At 45.1% G+C, this 22,687-nt stretch overlaps 3 protein-coding genes across 4 annotated transcripts in view; 1 reads left to right on the top strand and 2 right to left on the bottom strand.

Moving 5' to 3' along the window:
- Nucleotides 1-4,820: 4,820 nt before the first annotated feature.
- LOC306925672 (transmembrane protein 107-like) lies at nt 4,821-11,816 on the bottom strand. Of its 2 annotated transcripts, none has more exons than XM_079504661.1 (5): nt 11,371-11,816; nt 11,045-11,112; nt 9,485-9,585; nt 8,712-8,808; nt 4,821-6,899 (listed from the first exon to the last, which is right to left on the bottom strand). In XM_079504661.1, exons 1-5 carry the CDS (start codon nt 11,455-11,457, stop codon nt 6,830-6,832), a joined length of 423 nt encoding a protein of 140 aa, XP_079360787.1. In that variant the 5' UTR covers nt 11,458-11,816; the 3' UTR covers nt 4,821-6,829. The 2 variants fall into 2 exon arrangements, with proteins under 2 accessions (XP_079360787.1, XP_079360788.1); XM_079504662.1 differs by lacking the exon at nt 8,712-8,808 and adding an exon at nt 8,568-8,664.
- Nucleotides 11,817-13,635: 1,819 nt separating this feature from the next.
- trim46a (tripartite motif containing 46a) overlaps nt 13,636-22,687 on the top strand; it is a gene marked incomplete at both ends in the record, with an annotated part of 26,192 nt that continues 17,140 nt past the window's right edge. The window contains 2 exons of the mRNA XM_079503089.1: nt 13,636-13,680; nt 21,055-21,313. Coding sequence (XP_079359215.1) covers nt 13,636-13,680; nt 21,055-21,313 — 304 coding nt within the window. The remainder of the gene's footprint in view (nt 13,681-21,054; nt 21,314-22,687) is intronic.
- Nucleotides 18,048-20,390, bottom strand: LOC306924537 (cullin-1-like; the record flags this gene model as incomplete). The annotated part of the gene is made up of 1 exon (XM_079503088.1): nt 18,048-20,390. The coding sequence occupies one exon, from the start codon at nt 20,388-20,390 to the stop codon at nt 18,057-18,059; it is 2,334 nt and encodes a 777-aa protein (XP_079359214.1). The 3' UTR covers nt 18,048-18,056.

Below are 22,687 nucleotides of genomic sequence, written 5' to 3'. Positions count from 1 at the left end.
GGGCGTCACCTCACAGTCTCACACACGTGGCTGGGAAGAGATCCGGTTACGGCCAATGGCAGGCTGCTAGTGGGACATTGTTGTGTGTCTGAAATGAAATGAAATGAAATCTATATTTACCCAGGGTATCTGGGCTAAGCTCAAGAACTTGTTTCCAGCCAGGCCCTGCTCATAGAACACATTTCATCGTAGTGGTTCAATGCCTTGTTCAAGGGCACTTCAGCGGTGGTAATTTTAACGTGTCGGACGGCTGATTCGAACTAGGAACCTTCCTAGTTCCTAGAACCTTCCGCTATCCGTTCGGCCACCGCTGCCACTAAAGAGAGAGAGAGAGAGAGAGAGAGAGAGAGTTAAGTAGCCTACATTTTATTTACAAATGTATACAGTTCTGTTTAAACATTTATTTATTGTAGTAGACCTATTTATAGCTTGTACATTTTTTGTACAATGCATGTTTAGTTTACCAATAAAGAGAGAGAAAGAAAGAAAGAAAGAAAGAAAGAAAGAAAAAAAGAAAGAAAGAAAGAAAGAAAGTTTAACTCAATGACTGATTGATTTATTGTCATGTCATCAGACTGATTACTGCAGGTTAAGGACCATCAAATGAACAGCAACAACCATCAATTTAAAATGTAAATCCTATACAAACACATTGTAACTTCAAACTTCATTTTAACCATGATAGATTCATCTAAAACACCCAACCTTTTTTTCTGGTGACTGATATTGTCCTTCTAATCTAATACATGAGGGGCCGTGCTTTTTCAATTACTGTTTTATTTTATTTTCAATAATTGTTTTGGGTGTTTTTCTGGAGCGTTCTTTGCATTTACCACCCAAAATATATATTCCCCTCACGTAGAGGGACAATATCAGTCACCACTCACCCGGGAAAAAGGTTGGGTGTTTTCGATGAATCATGTCATCATGGTTAAAATGAAGTTTGAAGTGGGTTTGTATTAGGAAGGCGGCGGGGCAGCTAAAATCAAAATCAAATATCTAAATATTGAATCGAGCAACTTAAGAACTGTCTGGGGTGTTCACATAAGCCTGGGTAGATGATAAAATGACCAAAAGTTTTTTTTTTTTTTTTTTGCTTCAGCATTTATTTTATATTTTTGAGTGGTGCAACCACTCCATTAAGTAGCTATCTGGGTCCCTGGGTCTGTCCCTGTGTCCGAGCACGAAAATAGCATTTGGTTGGTTATCCCTGGGTCTGTCCCTGTGTCCTATAGCACGAAAATAGCGTTTGGTTTTCACAACCAAGTGTCACTGTTGCGCAGCCACACACACGTGCACACACACACACACACACACACACTGTATGATGATTTGGGGTGTTACAGTACAGTACAGTGATAGTATACAGTACAGTACAGTAGAGGGACCCCCTGGGGGTAACTCTGTCATTTCTCAACCGTTTCGGACACGGGGCGGCTCGCTGGAATCGGCCCGGCCCCCTGGGCGCGTTCCCGGGGACCCCCGGAGACCCCCACATGGAAACTCTCTCATTTCTCTACCGTTTCGGACATGTGGCGGCTCGCCGTGTGGGGACAGAGATGGCCGGGTGACAAGCAGTAAAGGCCGTTGGGATCGGGAGTCGGACCCGCGGAACACTGCCAGACTTGGAGTAGTACTGGCCAAGGTGCCTGGGCCAGGCACCAAAAGTGTTTTTGAAAGTGAAATATCCCTTTAACTTTCAGGATCAAAATACCATATTTGATATAAGTATACAGTTATGATATTATCCATCTAGACTCGCAATACACTACAAGAGTCTTGACAATTTGGAAAAATCTTTTAAAGGACTATATGCCTCTCATACACTACAAGACTTCGACCACATTTGGAAAAGATGTTTTAAAAAGTCTGACACCCTCTCGTAATTTAAGTCTTTTTAAAAAATCTTTCCAAAATCATGTCAAAACTCTTGAAGCGTGTGTGTGTGTGTGTGTGTGTGCGCGTGCGTGCGCGTGCGTGCGTGTGTGGCTTCAGGCCAGTAGAGCATAAGACCAGAGTAAACAACATGATCCCAACAAGCAACACAGCGAATGTTTCTGGTGTCTCCAGGTAGGGGACGGTGTGGAGGCAGGGCTCACACAGGTTCTGGTGTCTCCAGGTAGGGACGGTGTGGAGGCAGGGCTCACACAGGTCCTGGTGTCTCCAGGTAGGGACGGTGTGGAGGCAGGGCTCACATGGTTCTGGTGTCTCCGGGTATAGGGACGTCTAGTCGGTGTGGAGGCAGGGCTGTGCACACAGGTTCCGGTGTCCCCGGGTAGGGACATCCAGTGTGGAGGAGGCCTGTCAGCCTCCGGTAAGCCTCCGCTGCTACTGTAGATGCTACAGGACCACCTTATAGTTACAGGACTAGCCCCCCTGCTACTGTAGATGCTACATGTAGACCAGAGGCCGTCAAATGTTTTAATTTCAAGGACCCTCATAACTCTGAGTATGCAAAGGGAACCAAAATGGATCTGGTTATTTTGCATACTAGTCTCTTAGCCAGAATGTGAACCCGGACATGTTGAGTACACCAACGTTTTATGTTAGAAATGTTGAGTATGCTTCTCCAACATGTAGAAACTGCCGGATGCTAACATGCATATGTTGAGCAATTGGCAGAATATCTGACCGTACCATTAACGTAATGTGGGGTGTTGAATGGTGTAAACAAATGCTGCTGCTCTCATGGAAGGAGAGAGAGAGGCTGGCCAACTCCCAGCCCTTTATAGAGCACACTAGGAAGGCTGGCCAGGTGCTTCCAATGCACTGATTAGCAATAAGCATATGCTCTACACAGGTCCTAGGCTATAGGCCAACTACAGGCGGCGTAAGTCGGGATTTGATCAACCCCGGCTGGGTCGCCTGAGTGAGGGGTAGGGCCTATGATGTTGGTAGACCCGAAACCCCGTTGACCCCAGGATACATCACTGACGATACGTCCCAGGTGTATCCATAATGTAGTTTTAGTTATAGATTACATTTATAGTGACTCATAGGAATAGACCATGTGACAACCGGGTATAGTCTGGTGACCACCGGAGAGACGGGTGACAGCCGGAATGTAGACGGCAACTGGGTGAGCAGTATGGGTTAGCGCCCCAGCCTGTGTTCTCCGTGAGGAGGAAGCCCAACAAACCTCAGTGAGGCCTTAGGAGGGCCATTATAATCCATCACTCCTGAATTAAGTGCCTGGTGCTGGGAGTCTGGTGCAACGCACAGGTCCTGGGCCTGGTGAGAGCAGGAGTGGACCTGGTAAGACGTAGGAGGGGCCCTGGCACGGACGATCATCTTTTAGGGAACTGTGTTGCTGTCGGACAGATAAATATGGACGATCATCTTTTAGGGAACTGTTGCTGTCGGACAAATTAATATATACTGGCTCGGACGATCATCTTTTAGGGAACTGTGTTGCTGTCGGACAGATTAATATATACTGCATAAACAATATAAAAGCATAATTATCAAAAGGACAAAGGACACTACTTAAATCATCCTTTGACTGATGATATTCACAGTTTGACGTAAGACAGTCAATAAAAAACTTGATTACAGTATTCCGCTATAGTTTTGGCCTTGCATGGTAGCATGAACTTTATGCACCTCACTGAGGCATTGGACAGACTCAATTAAATGTTATGGAGAATATTTATTTTTAGCCAATATAAAAAATACCACAAAATATCAGTACCATATATCATTTCTGATTGGGTGTGCAGCATTTTTAGAGAAATTTAGAGCATATGAGCTCTGTTTGCCATCAGTACTGTTAACCGACAGGGTGCTGATAGAAATTGGGTTACTGTTGGTTAAAGGAGAAGATAGATAGATAATCTGATATGATGATCGCATAGTTTTCTATGCATTACGCTATGCGGCGCGTGCAGGGATGCCCCCCCATTAGGCCCATATATTCGTCCTGCCCACCCTAGTGTAGCCTGGCTAATAAGCCAGACTCAAATCACACTGTCGTGTGGTATTTGAGTCTGGAGATGCTGTGTATGGATCTTGTTTCCCGGGGGGCGGGTTCAAACATTTTCTCTTTGACGCAATTGGTCAGAGCTACTGTCAGTCAAAGGTCTCAAGCATTGAACGTCACTGTACCAAAGCCCGCCCATATTGCATACCGTGTCCCGATTGGCCACACCAGTTCTCTGGTGTAGGAAATGGGCGTACAATTGAGCCTCTCCAGACCGTAATCCGCCGGCAGGCAATTTTTTTTTTTGCCAACGGCTGATTCGGTCTGGCTTATTAGCCAGGCTAACCCTAGTGGGCCAGGCTACAACCGGCCCTAAGGAAAGAAAAATCTAAATTCCATCATGCTTTATGTAGCATGTGACATGTCAAACTAGGGTGTTTTCATGATGCTGAATCCATTCCAAGCATTAGTTTTGCACAAAATACACTCCTTAGACTAAAACGGCCATGGCCGTAATCACAAATGTGATGATGTCAGCGGCAAGTAACTATGGCCGTTTATAGTTACAATATTGTTATATATTTTTTGCAAATGGTATGGTATGGTTAATGGTATGGTCACATATTATGCCAATTATGAAAATTGCTCAACATATACAAGTTAGCATCCGGCAGTTTCTACATGCTGGGGATCCATACTAAACATTTCTAACATAAAACTTTGGTGTACTCAAAATGTCCGGGTTCACAATGGGGCTCTATGGGCTGGCAACTAGATTATACTGGAAAGAGCCCCATAATAACTGTGTTCTGATGTCTTACGGTAGCATGTTAGCCTGACACTGAAAACAAATAATTAAAACAAATAACATATAGCAGAAAAAAGAGCTTCATTCTTCGCAAACATTTGTATAAAACTTTATTTGAACAAACGTCATTATGAAAAACAAATTATCTTTTTTACAAAAACCTGTCAAAGCCAGTAAATGTTTCCTAGATAAAAATAAAAAAATAAAAAAATAAAGTTCCCTTTAGAACAAGTAAAGTAACACATGTGAGCTAGCTAGTCAGGGATTTCCCAGCGCTCCTTGGGGGGGTGGGGTTCAAGGGGGTCCCCTTGCAACATTATAACATACAAATCAGCTACTATTTGAAGCTAATCTACAAGCTCACAATCCAAAAAGCTTGAAAGAATTTGGAAAGATTTTGAAAAACAAAGTTGTACGGGTTGGACAGGGTCCGTGGCACAAAATATTTTGCGGCCAAATACATGTTTTTGGGGGGTCCTTGACATGAACATTATATGACTGTAGAATATCATTGGAGTGCAACAGTTCATTCTAATTGATTATACACAATAATACATTTTAATAAAATCATTGATTCTTTAGATTTTCACCCTCTTGATATGATAATTGATTATTCAGCTGTGTGCCGAAAATAGCAGATCTACAAGCTCACATGTCGCATTCGGCTATTTTCTGAGAGTCACACCTGCACACAACACAAGTAATACAATTACTTGTCTTACTTCTACTGGATAAGTCCCTCCCTAACATTTTAGTCTTTTATTTGGTGACTAAATTGACACTATATTTAGTCTAAAGCCCTAACCACACCAAAGGGTCAAGCCGGTTTTAGCGTTGTCCCTGTGGTGCGATATGTCTTGTTGCACGTTGACCCACGTTGACCCTAGTGATTCAACGCATGGAATTCAATGGCCCAAACCACACCAAAGGGTCGAGACAGTTTTAGCTCCAACTCCTTGCAACCGTTTGGACCCAAGGAGTTGCATGGTGACCCTGGTGTGGTTAGGGCTTTAGTTTTAGCCACCATAGCTTAGTTTTTATTTAGTTTAGTTTAAGTTAAAAAAGGTAGTCGACGAACATTTTTTGTCATAGTTTTAGTCGACAAAATCAGCACTGTGAAGAACTAAGGCTTTGTTCACTTTGGCAGCCCAAATCTGATGGAAACATGGAAACTGATTTTTTTTCTAATCATATTCGAACCACATTCCTAGCTGGTTTGAAATGTGATTCAAAACATGTGTCTCCGTCTGGACACTGACACTTGATGCCCGATTTATTCTCCATCATACGATGGCGTGTCGCGTTGCGAGCCCGTACATCTGCTATTTTAGGCTATGTCTGAACACACAAATCCGAGCTGATCACTCATAATAACAGTGTAGTCAGTCAGTCCTAAAGATGAGATGTAAGAAACAACTCGGATTGCCTGCAGTCTCAACTAAGACTAAGAACTATGGGTGGGCGACATGGTGATAAATATCGTCGAAACGATACAATGTCTTCACGATATGCCTTTTCAGAGATATGGTATATACCGTGATACAGTGAATGCACATTCTATGATTTGCAGTTCTATACCTTAATTTATACTTCTGTAGAAAGACAAGTTTCGCTCACCAAAAATAATAAGCATTTTGGTCTAAATGCTCTGTTACTCCTTTTTGTTTTAGTTTTTGTTACCTTGTAGGTGGTTGTACTGTTAACACTTTGACTGCTACCCGCTATTCAGTCAAATGTCCCTCACCGCCGGCCGTAGAAACGGTTTATTTTGTCTTTCATCATAAGCGCTAATATTGTAACTGCGAGTTAGCGCAGATGTTTTTATTGAGCTCCTGACATTGACGTTTTGTTCAATCACCTCAATTTGAGCCTTCATTCTGAGAAAAGCTACACTAAAGATCGCGGCCATTACAGGAGTCTAGAGAGCGGCAATCTTGGTGAGGTGAAAAACACCCTACTAAGAACCTACACAACCAACTGCTGGTCTGAGGTCAGATCGCACCACGTGAAGAACCTAAGAACCTATGTACCCTGCTGGTCTGTGGTCAGATCCATGCCAGCTCAGCATGGACAGATTGACAGCTGTTCCCAAAACGCATCTATCAGAAAGCCTTCTTCTTCAGTCCACACACAGCGATGAACAGGACAAACTCCACCAAGGCAGGGAGCACGCTGGGGTGAGAGAGAGAGAGAGAGAGAGAGAGAGAGTATCATTACATGATACAGATTATATTACATATTATTATTATTTTATTAGGCTTTAATACGGTGCTGTACTTGTTAATTATTAATCTGAATGTTATACCACACGCACACCAAGAGTAGGGAGGTGCTGACCACGGGACATATACTTTAAAAAGGAAAGGAGAGGTCGCACAAACTCGTAGTCCCAATGCCAAAAAACGTTTTATTTTAGCAACGTTTCGACAAACAGGTTGTCTTCTTCAGGGTGAAGAAGACAACCCGTTTGTCGAAACGTTGGTAAAAGAAAGCGTTTTTTGCCATCGGGACTACGAGTTGATACTACAAGTCTACAACTTTAAATGTGAGAGGGAAACTAAGAGAGAGAGAGAGAGAGAGATGATTGGGATGAATGACATTACAGGACGATTAGCTACAGTATTTTATACTACTTCAACTTGTGAAGACTTGCGCTAAAATGTAGGACAGTTGCCCAATCTAGCAAACAACGTTTTGCCGTAATTAATCTGTATGCATGTTCTTTAATGTTTGAATTAAAATTTGAATTTAGAGAGAGAGAGAGAGAGAGAGAGAGAGATAGAGAGAGAGAGAGATAGAGCATTAAAAGACTGCACTAGTGTGCGTATGACTGTAACAGTACAATTCAAGGACTACAAGATTATTACTCACTCTAGTCTATTACATGAATAGTGGGTGTGTTCCATTCCATCTTGGTGTGTCAACGTGCAGCGACAATACTGTTGACTACTGTCATTGTCATTGCTCTGGACACACCTAAATCTAATCTAATCCATGATTATATTATTTGATTATCTGCAGCTGTGGTGTATACTGCACATATTACTGTACTAGAATGTTTGGGGGGGAGATCAAGGGTCAGCCAAGGGTTTCATAATTTTCATTCCTCTTTTCAATTATCTAATTTAATCCTGGGTGCTACACTTCCTCTGCAAACCTGGGTAGGGCAGCGGACTGATCTCATGCTTCCTTCTATCATGCATGAGGAGTCCAAGCTGCTTCTTTTCACCTGACATGGGGGAGTTTTCCCGGCCGGACGTAGCGTTCCTTCCCCTCCATCAGGCGCCCCGGGTGGCCAGGGGAGGTAGTTTAGAGACCAGGATTACTGTGTGTTTTTTGTGAGGGTACCTACCCTAGGGACACGTCGAGAACATGCAAACTACACATAGAAATGCGCTTTCGCCAACCCCGCCTCGGGTATGGGCACTGATGACGCAGAGGAGAGAGCACGCCCCCCAGCACCCACAGCGGGAATCGAACCCAGGAGGACCTTCTAGCTGTGAGGCACTACCGACTGTGCCACCGTGCCCCCAGGTTTCATTCCTCTTTAACTGCTTCAGGCCTATTTTATACTTTCAGCTAATACAAATATGAGATGTACAAGCTTGTGTGTTGCAATATGACGCATTGTGAGTGTGTAGATCCGTTATATAATATTCTGAAATTGTTTTAGAGGAGAAAAAGTGAGAAGAATTTGGATGTTTCTGAAAATCTTCACCTACAGTATACTGACATTTCTATAACTGGGATATCGGGTTTAATGTGGTTGAACAGTCACAGACACACTCTCTCTCTCTCTCTGTCTTTCTCTCTGTGTGTCTTTCTATGTCTCTCTCTCACCTGCAGAAGGCGAATATAACCCAGTAGGTCCAGCACTCCCATCGTTGGAAGACAAAGAAAGACAGAGAGACAGACCCACTGCAGTGGACGGCCAGAGCTGAGACACAGCTGTCAGGAAAAAACAACACACACACACACACTGACCTGCAGAAGGCTAGGATCCACCAGTACACGTCACAGCGCCACTGCTCAAACAGAAAGAAGAGCAGGGAGACGCACGCGCACACGTGCACCGCTATGGCTACGGCCGGGGACAGAAGGTAGGGAGGACACAGAGGGACATTGAAGGAGGGACAGAGAAGGAGACAGGAGGTGTAGGACAGGAGGGACAGGGACAGAGGGACAGAGAAGGAGACAGGAGGTGTAGGACGGGAGGGACATTGAAGGAGGGACAGAGAGACGGAGGACAGGAGAGGGACAGACAGAGTCATGGAGTCATAACCGTAGGGTTGTCACAATTATTAGTGTTACACAATCGTCAAATCACAATTATTTGAGATGAATTTCGATTATATGTTTATGCATACAAAAAGCGGGCAGAGGCCTTTTTTGTGGGGGTTCTGGACAACCGTGGGTCCGACCGACTCGACACCGGGGAACTGCACTCCCTGTGGTGGTGTGGAATGCGTGTGTCGAATTTTAAGTCGGTGGGGCGAACGGTTCTCGAGTTACGTGGATTACACACACACACACACACACACACACAAACACACACACACAGTTCACAAAAGTTGGGTTCAGCGCGGCTGTGTATTAATTGTTTACAGAATTAAACTAATCGATTTCATCGTAGCTTATATATTTGAAATACGCCTACTGACTACTTCTGACTACAGAGACCACACTGCACCCCCCCGTGCGCGTGTGTATGTGTGTGTGTGTGTGTGTGTACGTGTGTGCATGCATGTTAAGGATACAGAGTAGTGATTGGCTGTTGTTGAACATGGACACTCCCGAGAAGAAACCAGCAAACTCCACGGCAAACAGGCCCAAGGTGACCGCCAACCCTACCACCAACCTGACACGCACACACGCACACGCACACGCACACGCACACACACACACACACACACACACACACACACACACACACACACACACACACACACACACACACACTTAATTTGTTATTAGGATTCAAATCAGGCAGTCATGAAAGTAAATGTTCGACTTCGCTACGTTATCAACTTGACCACTTGAACCTTTGGACTACTATCTGCACCAAGTAGACCGCTAGACCTACTGTAGACTACATGTAAACAGAGCTGCTACCTTAGTTTAAACACATCTTAAATCTGAGGCTTTTTGGATGCTATTTAAATAGATTTGAGAAAATAATTATGCTATTTGTCCCAAAGTGACCGCAAAATAATTGCTTCTATAGAGGGTATGTGTGTGACATCATCATCATACCCGGAAGTTATGCAGGAACGCCTACTGAGTGGCAGAAAAACTACTTTTCTAGCCTTGACAGCCCATACATCCAAACAGAAAAGTCCTTTCTGATTGCATTAAACAACGTTAAACGACATTAAACTCACTTTGCCAAGTCACTTTGCCACTCGATTTATATAACAACACAATGTGACAGCTCTGTTTTCAAAATGCTGTACCCCCTCCAACTGTATATAGGCTACTTTCCCCATTTTCAACCGTTTTAATTATATATTGACACTTGCTTTGCCAATGTAAATGTATGTTTTCTCATGCCAAAAAAGCTCCTTTGAATTGAAAATTGAATTGAACCCCAGCATGCCTATTATTGGGGGTAAAGGCAGCTCTCCAGTCTCCACAGTGTCGACGTCGGTAAGTGTTGGCAAGCGTCTGTTGCCGAACATTTGCTGTTGAATGGGCGGTGGGTACGTTGTCGCGTCGGGTCGCACCAAAGCCGACCGACCGTCGGACAGCAGCGGGGTTGTTGAAAAGGCTATTTTTTAGGTCATAGGCGATTTTTAGCACCATAGAGCTCAACCTGTGGGTCAAGAGAAGACCCATGGCATTCGAAATCCCACCCGGGTTGGGCTTATAACCACACCCCGCTTCTGTGGCCAACGTGGAAGTGCCTCTCGCCCTCTAGCTTAAAACAACTACGGACTAGACCTTAAATACACAACTCTATGGACTAGACCGCCACGGAGGACGCGCCGTCTCAAGCAAACTTGAGCCACGTGAGACACCACCGAGCGAGCTAAAAGCGAAGTTGCCGTGTCGAGCGTTGCGAAGTTCGTTCTGGCGAGAGCGTTTGCCCCGACTCCCATTCAAAGTGGCTACTGGGCCAATCACAGCGCGTCCCTTGCACAACCCGGGTAGGTTTTCGGAGCATTCAGAAAGAAGACCCCTAGCAGGAACACAGTTAAGTGCCTTGCCTAAAGGCAGCTCAGCAACAGGAAACTGTCTGCATTCAGATTTCCACCGTGAGGTCTATAGGGATTCAAACTAGTTACAGTATCAACCTCTGAATCAAACTGTTGTCGTACCGTGTGTCCTCTTTCTCATACTGCTCTGGTGTGTATTCCAGAGGGAGGCAGGCCTTCACGTTGTTCTCCTGGAAACAACAACATAATTTATTATTATTATTATTATGATTAAATATGCAAACAATATGATAATCATTGCAGAGACATAGAGATGAAAAGAGACAAACTCAACATTCATTCTCTAACCTTAAACCCTCAAAACTTCATAACATAACTTCATAAATAGCTAACCTCCACCATGGTTTTAAACAGAAGTTCAATCTTAAAGCATGCACGCACACGCACGCACACACACACACACACACACACAAATTCTCAGAACTGACCCTGGACCAGAAGACAGTGATGACAATGACCATGTGAGCGGTGATGGTCAGGAACCTGGCTGGGACCAGACTGCTGACCACACACATGGCTGCTTCCGGTCACTTATTGTACAATATTAAAAATAAAAATATAATCTAACCACAACCATCGACCTTTCTCTCTGTGGTTGAATTATCTGATCGTTAATCTCGCGTGGCCTGCAGTGCTAACGGCGGCTAACGCTAACACATTACTACAGTTCTGTTGGCTTTAGGCTACTATCGTGTATTGATCAGTGCAATACATGTATTGATCAAGATACGGCCTATGATGCCTTGACTTCTAGCAGATGAACAAAATATACACCCCAGAAGCGTGGACTGGAGGCGTCGTTGCTGTTGCTATAACAACAGTTAATAATAATCCCGGGTGCGTTTATTTACCGCTGCTCGGCTTGCACCACGGACTAAAGTCTTAATGGTTCCGGATGTTGTGTTACCTTTGCCAATAGCACCATCTAGCGGTGTCATGGAGAAACTACCCAGCCACAAACAACAATAATGCATTGTCTACTAATCATTGTCATCCAGTGATCTTGGTACATAGAAATTGATCTATTGAAGATTCTGACTTTCAATGTACATTTTGTTTTGATTGTATTGCTGTATTGTTGTATTGTGCTTTCTGCTTCGGCAATGTGAACGTATGTTTTCTCGTGCCAATAAAGCCCTTTGAATTGAATTGAATTGAATTGAATTGTCTATGTGAAATACAGGATTTTATTATACTAACTGTTACTGTATTAGGCCTATATAAATGAATGAACACACAACGACAGCTTGACGGATTGAATCGTAGGCCTATTTATTTCATATAAACCCTATAGTTAGTAGCTACTAACTAGGGTTTATATAAAATAAATAAATACATAAACAATCAAACAAACACAATAATTTGTGCACACAGCCACACATTCTCAGAGTTAAACGTAACTGTCGGTGCCAAAACAACACTTACACTTAATTATCCACAATTACAATACACGCGCGCGCGCGCACACACACACAGTCACACACACACACACACACACACACACACAACACACACACACACACACACACACACACACACACACACACAACACACACATCCCCGGCTCTTCCTCTTCACCTCTCTCCTCCGGTCTTGGAGGAAGAGAGAGAGAGAGAGAGATAGAGAACGTGCGCTGCGCCACGCAGCCAAGTCGCAGGAGACATAGGCGGCGGGTGGATTTTACCTTTGGGTAGGCTAGAATTGCATGGGGGGGGGGCAACTCTCGCGGCCGAGCGGAGCGAGGCCGCGCAAATTTATTTATTTATTTCCCCCAGATGGTCTAAAAATTAGTTACTTTGACCAATTTATTACCAATCTCGCACACCATTGCTCACGAAAGCAACACCCTTGACCCAATTATAGACACTGCATCTAGCTTTTAATTAAAGTTCCCCGGGCATTGTTTTGGGATATTTTGGCCGATATGGGTATTCTTAAGTTTCGAGTCAGTGTGGAGATTACCCGGCGGTGTTGCTGCCCCTCCCGGCGCATGGCTCTTCACAGACGGCACAGAGACAGCAGCCACTCCGCTGAACGTGTCAGTGTTGCTGCAGTGGTGTGAACTGTGAACCGTGCGGTCACTGGTGGTGCTGCTGAGTGCTGACAGTGACAGCCGAGCCGACTCGGACTCACAGCTTCTTCTTAGTTCTGAATTACTTTATCTTTGCCTTGAAAAAGACCGTAGGGCGTAGGCTATATCCATTTTGCGTTTTGCTGTTTTCCAAAACAAACCAGCGCGCGCTACTAGTCTGTTTGCTACAAAGCGACTGGAAGGAAGAGAAAAGAAAGGCTACCAAGAAAGAATAGAAAGGCTACCAAGTAGCCAATCATATGACCCGATCAGCGATCACCAGGGGGCAGCGACAACACACGCACACACAATAGCCTTCTATATAATGCTGCGCACATATATTATATATATTAAAAAAATACCCAGCAACATTTTTGGGAAGGCTAAGCCTTCCCTAGCCTTACACACCCGCCGCCTATGGCAGGAGAGCCAATCAGACAGTCACAGAACCCCCCCCCTCCACCGGTATATCGACCACGGACCACCTATCAGCTATATGTGAAGAAGAAGAAGCACCGGGTTGGATCAGAACCGGCCCGTTGGATCTCAGAGACAGAATAAACGCAGCAGTCATATCATATATATATAGTCATCACTCATCATCATGGCAGCGGAGGCTGAGATGCAGACCTTCACCTCCATCATGGACGCGTTGGTTCGCATCAGCGTGAGTATATCTGACTATAGGTGTTTATTATAACAGGATGACGTTTAGCCCACTGGCCTACATATCAGGTACAGGCCTATAGCCTATAGTATCGCGTCTGTTTTTGAAACCCTCTTCTTTATGCTGATCTGGGGACGCATGCATGCACGCGGGTGATGTCAATAATACAATAATAGGCTGTCTATAGCCTATAATTAATGTAATTTGTGAAATCTGCGCGTGATGAGATACAGGTGCCGACTGTGCGTATTGTTAGTGTTAGCTATTTGTATATGAATAATAGATAGGTTATTCATAATCAGACCTCCCCCCAGCCCCACCCCCTACACTAGCCTATACACACGCACATGCACAGCATGGTCTGGTTAATTGTAGAGCATAATATAAAGATTATGATGTTTTTTTGGCTCCGGTCCAGCGGGCCCACAGTCAGACAGACTGACAGACAGACAGAAAGACAGAACGCACGCACGCATGTACGCACCATGACCATGACCACGTGCAGTGTGTGAGTATGTTATGAACGGAACGGTAAGCTATAGAATCAGACGGACACACAATGAGAATTAGGGCGAGATGATGGCGAGCTATAGGTGAGTGAGAGAGGAGGGATGATGGTGGTTGTCATGGATACGGGAAACAGCATGTAGCCTATAGCGGAATGTGCAGGCAGGGGCAGAAACCTGCTGCTGACTGCAGGGCGGACCCCTTAGCTCGGACTGTCTGGTCATAACTATATCCCTCTTGTTAAGTCCCACATGACTAACCTCATGTACATTACTGCTACTTTTTGTACCTTAATCTCATGTATGTATACCTGCTACTTTTTGTACATAATGCTTATGTCTATCCTCATCAGTGGTAGAATGTGCCATTTCAAGTTTTCAAATGTATAATTATATAAAAACTCTTTTGCAAATGGCAGATCTACAAGTGCGATACATTGTGATACATAGATCGGCTATTTTCAAATGGCCGAAATGTGCAGTGCTGAAGTGGTTAATGATACGTTACAGCCGTCACTCGATTCTGTAGTTACACTCTATAACATTCGACGAATTAGACCCTTCCTCACCCAGGAGTCAGCCCATGTCCTCCTGACATCAGTCATATCAAAACCTGCAGAAAGTTTCGGACTGTCTGGTCATAACTATATCCCTCTTGTTAAATATCTAATCAAGAGGACTGTCAGCACTCCCGAATCCGGAAGGAGTCTCCTGAATTTCGACCCCATCTCCTGGCGGTGCCACTGGAATTGTCATTTCTCCTTAATTTCTCCTGGATTGGGGGATATCTGTGCATGGCAAGGAAGGATACAGAACGTCGTGACCATTAAGGATATAGGCCTACCTATCTTTGGATAATTACTAGTGAAGGCATTAGTGTGCATTTAACCCAGGGAGTGTATAGAAGGCAATACAGGGTCAATTGTTTGTTTGCATTTAATTTAATCGCCGTCGGAACTCTCGCTCGTTTGTCCGCTTGCGTACAAATACACTCTAGAATTTACATTCCCAGAGAAAGTAAAACATTTTTTCAGGTAGGCCTATTTGTTTAGCCTACTTTACTTGAGTTCTGCAGCCCAATTTCAAATACCTTTACTTATACTCCCCTACACATCTCGGATACAAATATTGTACTTTTACTACTTTATTTGACAACTTTAGTTATAGGCCTACTATAGTTACTTTGTAGATTTTGATTATTATTACAAAACATTGGCCTATCATCAATTTACAAGTAATACAGTAAATACACATAAAAAATAGTCATCATGAATTATACGTAGACTAAGAACCTAACAGTGGAATATCTATATAATGAAACTATGCATATATAATAGTGCTATGTCTACATAATGCAATCTAAGTTGAGCCTTTGCATACGCCTGTAAGGTCGTCGGGGCTAGGGCAAGTGCTAGCTATGGCAAGTGCTACGGGCTAAAATGGAGTCTGAAGAGGTGGGATTTCAGACTACAGCGGAAGATTGGGAGTGAGTCTGCAGTTCTGATTACAATGGGAAGTGCATTCCATAGTTTTGGAGCCAGAAGGGAGGGCAAGCACACCTAAACCTAACCTTAACCCTCTCCCAACCCTTAACGCACCCCTCACCAACCTTAATCCGGTCGTTTTAACGCACCCCTCACCAACCTTAATCCGGTCGTTTTAACGCACCCCTCACCAACCTTAATACGGTCGTTTTAACGCACCCCTCACCAACCTTAATCCGGTCGTTTTAACGCACCCCTCACCAACCTTAATACGGTCGTTTTAACGCACCCCTGACCAACCTTAATCCGGTCGTTTTAACGCACCCCTCACCAACCTTAATACGGTAATTTTAACGAACCCTTCACCAACGTTAATACGGTTGTTTTAACGCACCCCTCACCAACTTTAATCCAGTCGGACCAATGCTATGTCTAAGCAATGCTATGTCTAACCAAATTATGCCCCCCTGAATTTTGGCTGGTTGAAGACCAGGCGAGCTGTGGCATTTTGGATCAATTGGAGAGGAAGTGTGCATGCTGGTAGGCCAGTAAGGAGGGAGTTACAACATGCTGGTAGGCCAGTAAGGAGGGAGTTACAACATGCTGGTAGGCCAGTAAGGAGGGAGTTACAACATGCTGGTAGGCCAGTAAGGAGGGAGTTACAACATGCTGGTAGGCCAGTAAGGAGGGAGTTACAACATGCCGGTAGGCCAGTAATGAGGGAGTTACAACATGCTGGTATAGGCCAGTAAGGAGGGAGTTACAACATGCTGGTATAGGCCAGTAATGAGGGAGTTACAATAGTCAAGTTTTGACATGACTGATGTCTGGATAAGGAGCTGGGCTGACTCCTGGGTGAGGAAGGGTCTAATTCGTCGAATGTTATAGAGTGTAACTACAGGACCGAGTGACGGCTGTAACGTATCATTAACCACTTCAGCACTGCACATTTCGGCCATTTGAAAATAGCCGATCTATGTATCACAATGTATCGCACTTCTACCACTGATGAGTATAGACATAAGCATAATGTACAAAAACTATAGCAGGTATACATACATGAGATTAAGGTACAAAAAGTAGCAGGAATGTACATGAGGTTAGTCATGTCATGTGCAGGTTAAAAAATCGCACCCGTGTGAAGTGAGGGACGCTCTTATCATCATGGCGTAACATGTCGATTTGCTCAGACACATATGACGTAAATTCTCCTTTAATTGTCAATGTGAATTGAATGTTTGTGTAAAGACAAAAATCTACCCTAATAGCTGAATATAATAGGAGGTGCTAGCGCCCCTCAAAAAGATAGCACCAGGTGCAGCACATACAGTACCAGATTGGACTACATGAACCCAGTACATTTGTGTGCTGTCAGTTAAATGAACACTGAGGGTTGTACTGTACTTGCTTAGTGCCTATAATAACCACCACCATCACTTTGGGCATTTGCCACAAGTCCTAGCTGTGCCCATTTCTACAGCTGTCCCCATGCCTGGATGGCCTGTACCCTTCATGTGTTCATTCAGGTCAGGGCGCCAGGTGTTTCTCTTGGTCTTCCCCTTTTTCTTTTCCCTCATGACTTCCAGAAGAGGTCATGTCTTCTGATGCTGGATGAGTATGGCCAATCTATCTCCAGTGACCGGCGGCCTTTGGGGAAGATCGCTGCTTCTTCAGGCGGCTGCTCTGCTCTGTTTGTATGTATAGCCACAATTCCTGGTTGCTGATGTTGTTTTGTAAAATTTGCACTCGTGTGAAGTGAGGACACTTGCTTTGCTTTGGCCAGTACAGGTGAAGTCACAGAAATATTTGGAGGCCGTGTTGATAATGTTTGCATTATCCTCATGGCGGTGGCAGTTTGTTCCCCACGTCTCCGCTCCAGTGGTGGAAAGTAACATGTACTCAAGTACTGTACTTAATTAAGTACAATTGTGAGGTATTTGTAGTATTGTACTTGTACTTGAGTATTTCCAATTTCCAATACATTTACTACAATTCCCCTCTCTATAATTGCGACTGTAGGTCGCAGATTACTATGAAAAACTGCAAAACCTGTCTGTCGCTCCGTCACACCACCATATATGGCCGTCTATCACGCCTCGTGCCATCACGCCTTGTGATACGCCACGCCTCGTGACATCACGACACGCTCCATATATGGCCAGTACATAATTCACTCCATATGTTGATCTGCCAAAGCGCCAGCGCTCATCCAGCAGTCTGCCGTCGCAAAGAGATTAGATTGGCTATCCGTAAGTAATTATGAAAAAAATCACACCCGTGTGAAGTGAGGGGCCAAAGGAATCATTTTCGCAAAGGTCTTCGGGAGATGACCTCTGGAAAAATAAAATAAAAACAGAACATGGAAAGAGGAAGCGGAGTGGCTGGACTAAGCCAGGTAGCTGTAGGTGTCATTTTCCCCGTCCACTCGTTCTAGGTATTCCTTCTCAATCAGGATGTCGATACATTTCTTTATAACAGGGACTCTGGGTTTAAACCTTGAGGAGAGCTGGTTGAGGACCTCTGCCAGAAGCTGTTGATGTTTCAAGACTTTCCTCATCTTCATAATCCGAACAATGGACGACTGTATAAGCAACTTCCTGTCCTCCTCAATGTTCTTATGAGTTGTTTCCTGTTCCTGTTTTTGCTCAGTCTTCATTGGCACATTGATGTTCACCCGCAGTTTCTTATTCTTGTAACCCAGGAACAGTTTGATGAGAGTGTCTGGTTTGAACTCATCTATGTTGGCATTTTCGTCCTCACGCACCAGTAATTTAGACTTCAACAGGATTCGTAAGACTTGCACCAAGATGTCAATTTTGATCTGTGTACTGTCTGTGAGCTGCTGGACAGTGTAGACATCCTCACTGTTACTGTACTGTAGTAAGATGGCCATCTGGAATGTTGAAGCCTGCAGTGTGTGTCTGTTCTTGAAGCAGTTGGTGACCAACTCTCCTTTGGAGAGGTGATAGAGCCAGATTAGTTTGCGGCCACTGTGTTTACTGGCATAAAAGGCTGTGAAACGCTGGTAGCTTCGTTCTAACTCTGAGGGGAGAGCGAACGTGCAGGACTGCTGGAACGGCCAAAAACCTGAGATCAACACCTGGATACTGAAGTCCAAGTCTAAGGGCTCAGAGGTGACAAGATGCTTCTTGAATTGTTCATTGAGGTCTTTGCTGACTCCTATGTCCTGGAACATGCGCTGAAGTTTAGATGTGTACCCAAAGCCACATGCTTGCTTGAGTTTGGAGATCATACTATCCTCGGCATCATCACTAGCACTGTTCTGGTGAACTAGTCTCTTGGCGAGCTCTTTAGCATAGAACTTTTGGAAGACATCTTTATCTTCTATGTACTTAAACACCACCATCACTTGGTCGAGTGCGTCTTCCAGTTCTGCCTCTTCTGGATTTTTAGAGCTCTTCTTGAGCAGGGAATCACAGTATCTAGCCATCAGCTCAGGTGATTTACTGGATGACTGAACCATCTTAGTCACAGCATTATTGTTGATGAAACGAACACAGGCCTTATCCAGAGCAGTCACAAAGCCAGCATCTTTGTTAAACGCTGACGTAACCAAGGCGTTGTATTTCTTGTGGACATCGATGATAGTTTGGACGTACATCTTAGGGTCATTGAGAGCGGAGTCACCACACTTCTCGATTGCAGCCAGCCCCCGATTGTAAATATGTATTTCTAGCGGCTTCTTCAGTTCCCCAAGATTATCGGTGATCCGAGAAACCAAGTTATACATGCGTCCCAGGTCTTCATTCTTGTCAGCGTCAAGTAAATTCTGGAACTCCGTGTGGAATATCTCTAGGTGTTTCTCTATGAGAACCTGCTCACATGTCCTGGTCAGTTCATCCTGGGTGGACTCATGGAGGTAGACCTGAACACGCCACTGCTCTTCTAGGAGGCGGCCTTCTGCCTTCTTCATGTACTCAGTAAAAGGGTTCTGCAGGAGGGATTCGGTGCTCTCTCTTGTGTAGAAGCGCTCTGTGTCTGCGAGGAACTGTGTCTCGAAGAACTCTGTGTACACCGACAGTGTGGGGCCTTTGGCAAATGCATCGTCCTCATTTAGACCCAACTCCACGTAAGACTGAACCACCCCGCTGATTATTGTCTTGTTGATGGGCTGTCCATTACGTTCTTCCTCGATCAGGTTCAGAACAGCGTTGGTTACCTGTTCATTCAAAGGTCTAAAAAGGCATTCTCTCCACGTCACAAGAGCAAGTGAGTAAATTTCATAGATGCCCTTGCGGCCTTCATCACACACAGGTCGAACCCAGTGGCGGTTGAGGTGGGCACAGATCCCATTCAGCACCTTACTGGAGAAACGGTAGTCCTCCCACTGCTGCGTGTAGAATTTCAACAGCCCCTCATCCATCAAGTCCTCCCCATCCACGAGGAGGTTGATAAGGTAGGTCTTGAGAAACTCCTTGAGCCTCTTGTAGAGCTCCAATCCAACAATCTGGGCTCCTCCAGGAGTGGCTGATGTTTTATAAGGCTTGTCGGAAGATAGGGGTCCAGCCCCATGCGCCTGGTTTGACGGGTGAACACTCGTAAGACAGTTATACACATGCGTGTAGAGTTCCATGTATCGTGTCTTGGCCATGCTTTGTCTGCTGTAGACCTGCTGTATTCCTGCCCTCAGGTCATCCCAGATCTGGTCCAGGCCGACCTGTTTCAGACCATGTGGGTTCTGGTTTCTGTTGGATGACATGGCAGCTTCCTCCTCTCCACCGAGTTCACTTTCTCACGTCTTGGGAGTGAAGCGGTGTCTCCTTAGTCCTCCATATGGGGGGCAATAGGGAGAGCTGAAAGAACCGGTCTAACAAGCAATATTTGTACTCCAATCTCTGTCGTCACACAGTACTCGCCAAGTCACGAACCACTTGTAGAAAGACACAAGCCGTATGCCATTAATCCACTCTAACGTGAAGTGGTGGAGTCCTCATATAATGCCCGCAGGGCAGTCACCTCCAGCCGGGTGCGGTGAGCTTACGCAGTCCCTCCAAGCGCAGCAGCCACTCGAACACAAGCCCTCTGACTGTCAATAAATGTGCGCAATCCAATTGCGGATATGTTCTATATATATATGTGCATATATGGATATATAGACACTCGTATCATTGCACATCATCATGACGTACACTATGATATCATCAGACACTATGACGTAAAATTGTCCATTAATTGTCAATGGGAATTTAATGTTTGTGTAGGACAAAGTTTTGTGAACATACACTTAAAGCTGGACATAGGAGGGGCTAGCACCCCTCAAAAAATGTGACTTTATACTGATTGCAGATCCTCTCCTCTCTTCTCCTCTCCTCTCCTGCCCATCTTCTCTCCTCTTCTCTCCTCCCCTCCCCTCCCCTCCTCAGTCCAACATGAAGAGCATGGAACAGGAGCTGCACTGTCCTGTGTGTGATGAGATGGTGAAGCAGCCCATCCTGCTGCCGTGCCAGCACAGCGTGTGTCTGCTGTGCGCCGCCGACATGCTGGTGCAGCGCGGCTACCCTCCCCCCGACCTCCCCCCGGAGCCCATGTCCCCCACCGGCACCCCGCAGAGTGGCCGCTCCCCCCGCACGCCGCGCAGGCCCACCCCGCGCACCCCCGACCGCCTGGAGAGGGTCAGGACAGGTGTGTGTGAAGCCCCGGACGTCTATGCCAGCCATACGGGGCCTTATCTCTGTATTTTAACTTTTTGTGGGTTTTTTTTTTTTTTTTAATGAACGGCCCACACTATAGTACAGTATAGTACAGTGTCACACATGAGCATCAAAAGTAGCAGATCCACTGAGATCTGTACAGAGATGCTATAGTGGAATTTGAGAAATAAACATTGTGAGGTATTGCCCTGGTCCTCACAAGAGAAATGGTTATAAAAGTAGGTTGGGCTTAGCGGTGTTAATTCTGTTGACTAAGACTAAGAATAAAATACAGTGATCTGTATTTTATCTGGTTCTGTAAAAAATAAAGAATCTACTACCCCCCCAAAAAAATTACTTTCAGGTATATCTATATAGTTTGTTGTCGTTCGACCTTCCTATAGCCCGTGTTACTGTATTAAAGAAAAACGGGCAATGGCCAGAACTCAATCGAAAATCGGCGATTGAACATCGTCCGTTTTCAAGATGTTTTGGCCATTATCTCTGGAACGGAAGTTGCAATCTGCTCAGTTCCAGGCTTGTTGGATGCGTGATTTTGAGGACATTATAGGTGTAACGAAGACTCTGACTAGGACGTTGGGCTATATGATATATGACATGTTTAGTATGACAATCCCTATATTTGGGCCCGAGCCGACCTAGTGCTGATATCGATAGATATGGTAGAACCATATATGGATAGAACCATATATGGATAGATCTAACTGGCTTAGTCATAGTGACAAGCCTGGTCGGAGAATATATAGAGGGGCGGCTTCAGGGAGAAGGCAGAAGTCGAAGCATCCTGGTTTAAGTTCTAACCGGACACCACTGCGGGGGTCCTAAGCTAAGTAATCAGCAATACAGCCTTGAGCTATTTTATATGGTCCTTCTTGAGTACGGATTAGGGCTTACCGCAGTAACGGGATGCTGAAGTCTTCCAGACACATACGAACCAAGGTATCTGGCTTTACAACCCATATACCTTGAGTAGCTTCTATGACTCAGTGGCAAGATTCTAACCAGATGGTAACCCAGTCGCTGCCAGAGTCTGAACACTCTGGCAGTCCTGGCTGCTCCGCAGGTGAGCAGCAGCATCTCGAAGCGGTGAGATGCACTCTGTTGCCGCCAGAGCATGAACGCTCTGGCGGTCCTGGCTGCTCCTTAGGTGAGCAGCAGGGTCTCGAAGCTGTGAGACCCACTCTGTTGCTGCCAGAGTCTGAACACTCTGGCAGTCCTGGCTGCTCCGCAGGTGAGCAGCAGCATCTCGAAGCGGTGAGATGCACTCTGTTGCCGCCAGAGCATGAACGCTCTGGCGGTCCTGGCTGCTCCTTAGGTGAGCAGCAGGGTCTCGAAGCTGTGAGAC

This window comes from Electrona antarctica, assembly GCF_951216825.1.
Source record: "Electrona antarctica genome assembly, chromosome: 6".
Taxonomy (NCBI): Eukaryota; Metazoa; Chordata; class Actinopteri; order Myctophiformes; family Myctophidae; genus Electrona; species Electrona antarctica.
The sequence above is the reverse complement of the archived record's forward strand: the minus strand, read 5'-3'. Positions and strand labels throughout refer to the sequence as shown.

Coding starts and splice junctions, on each gene's coding strand:
- LOC306925672 (XM_079504661.1), bottom strand. CDS start 11,457: ATGTGTGTGGTCAGCAGTCTGGTCCCAGCCAGGTTCCTGACCATCACC. Junction 11,113..11,370: donor TCACTGTCTTCTGGTCCAGG/GTCAGTTCTGAG, acceptor TGTTGTTTCCAG/GAGAACAACGTGAAGGCCTG. Junction 9,586..11,044: donor TATGAGAAAGAGGACACACG/GTACGACAACAG, acceptor TGTGCGTGTCAG/GTTGGTGGTAGGGTTGGCGG.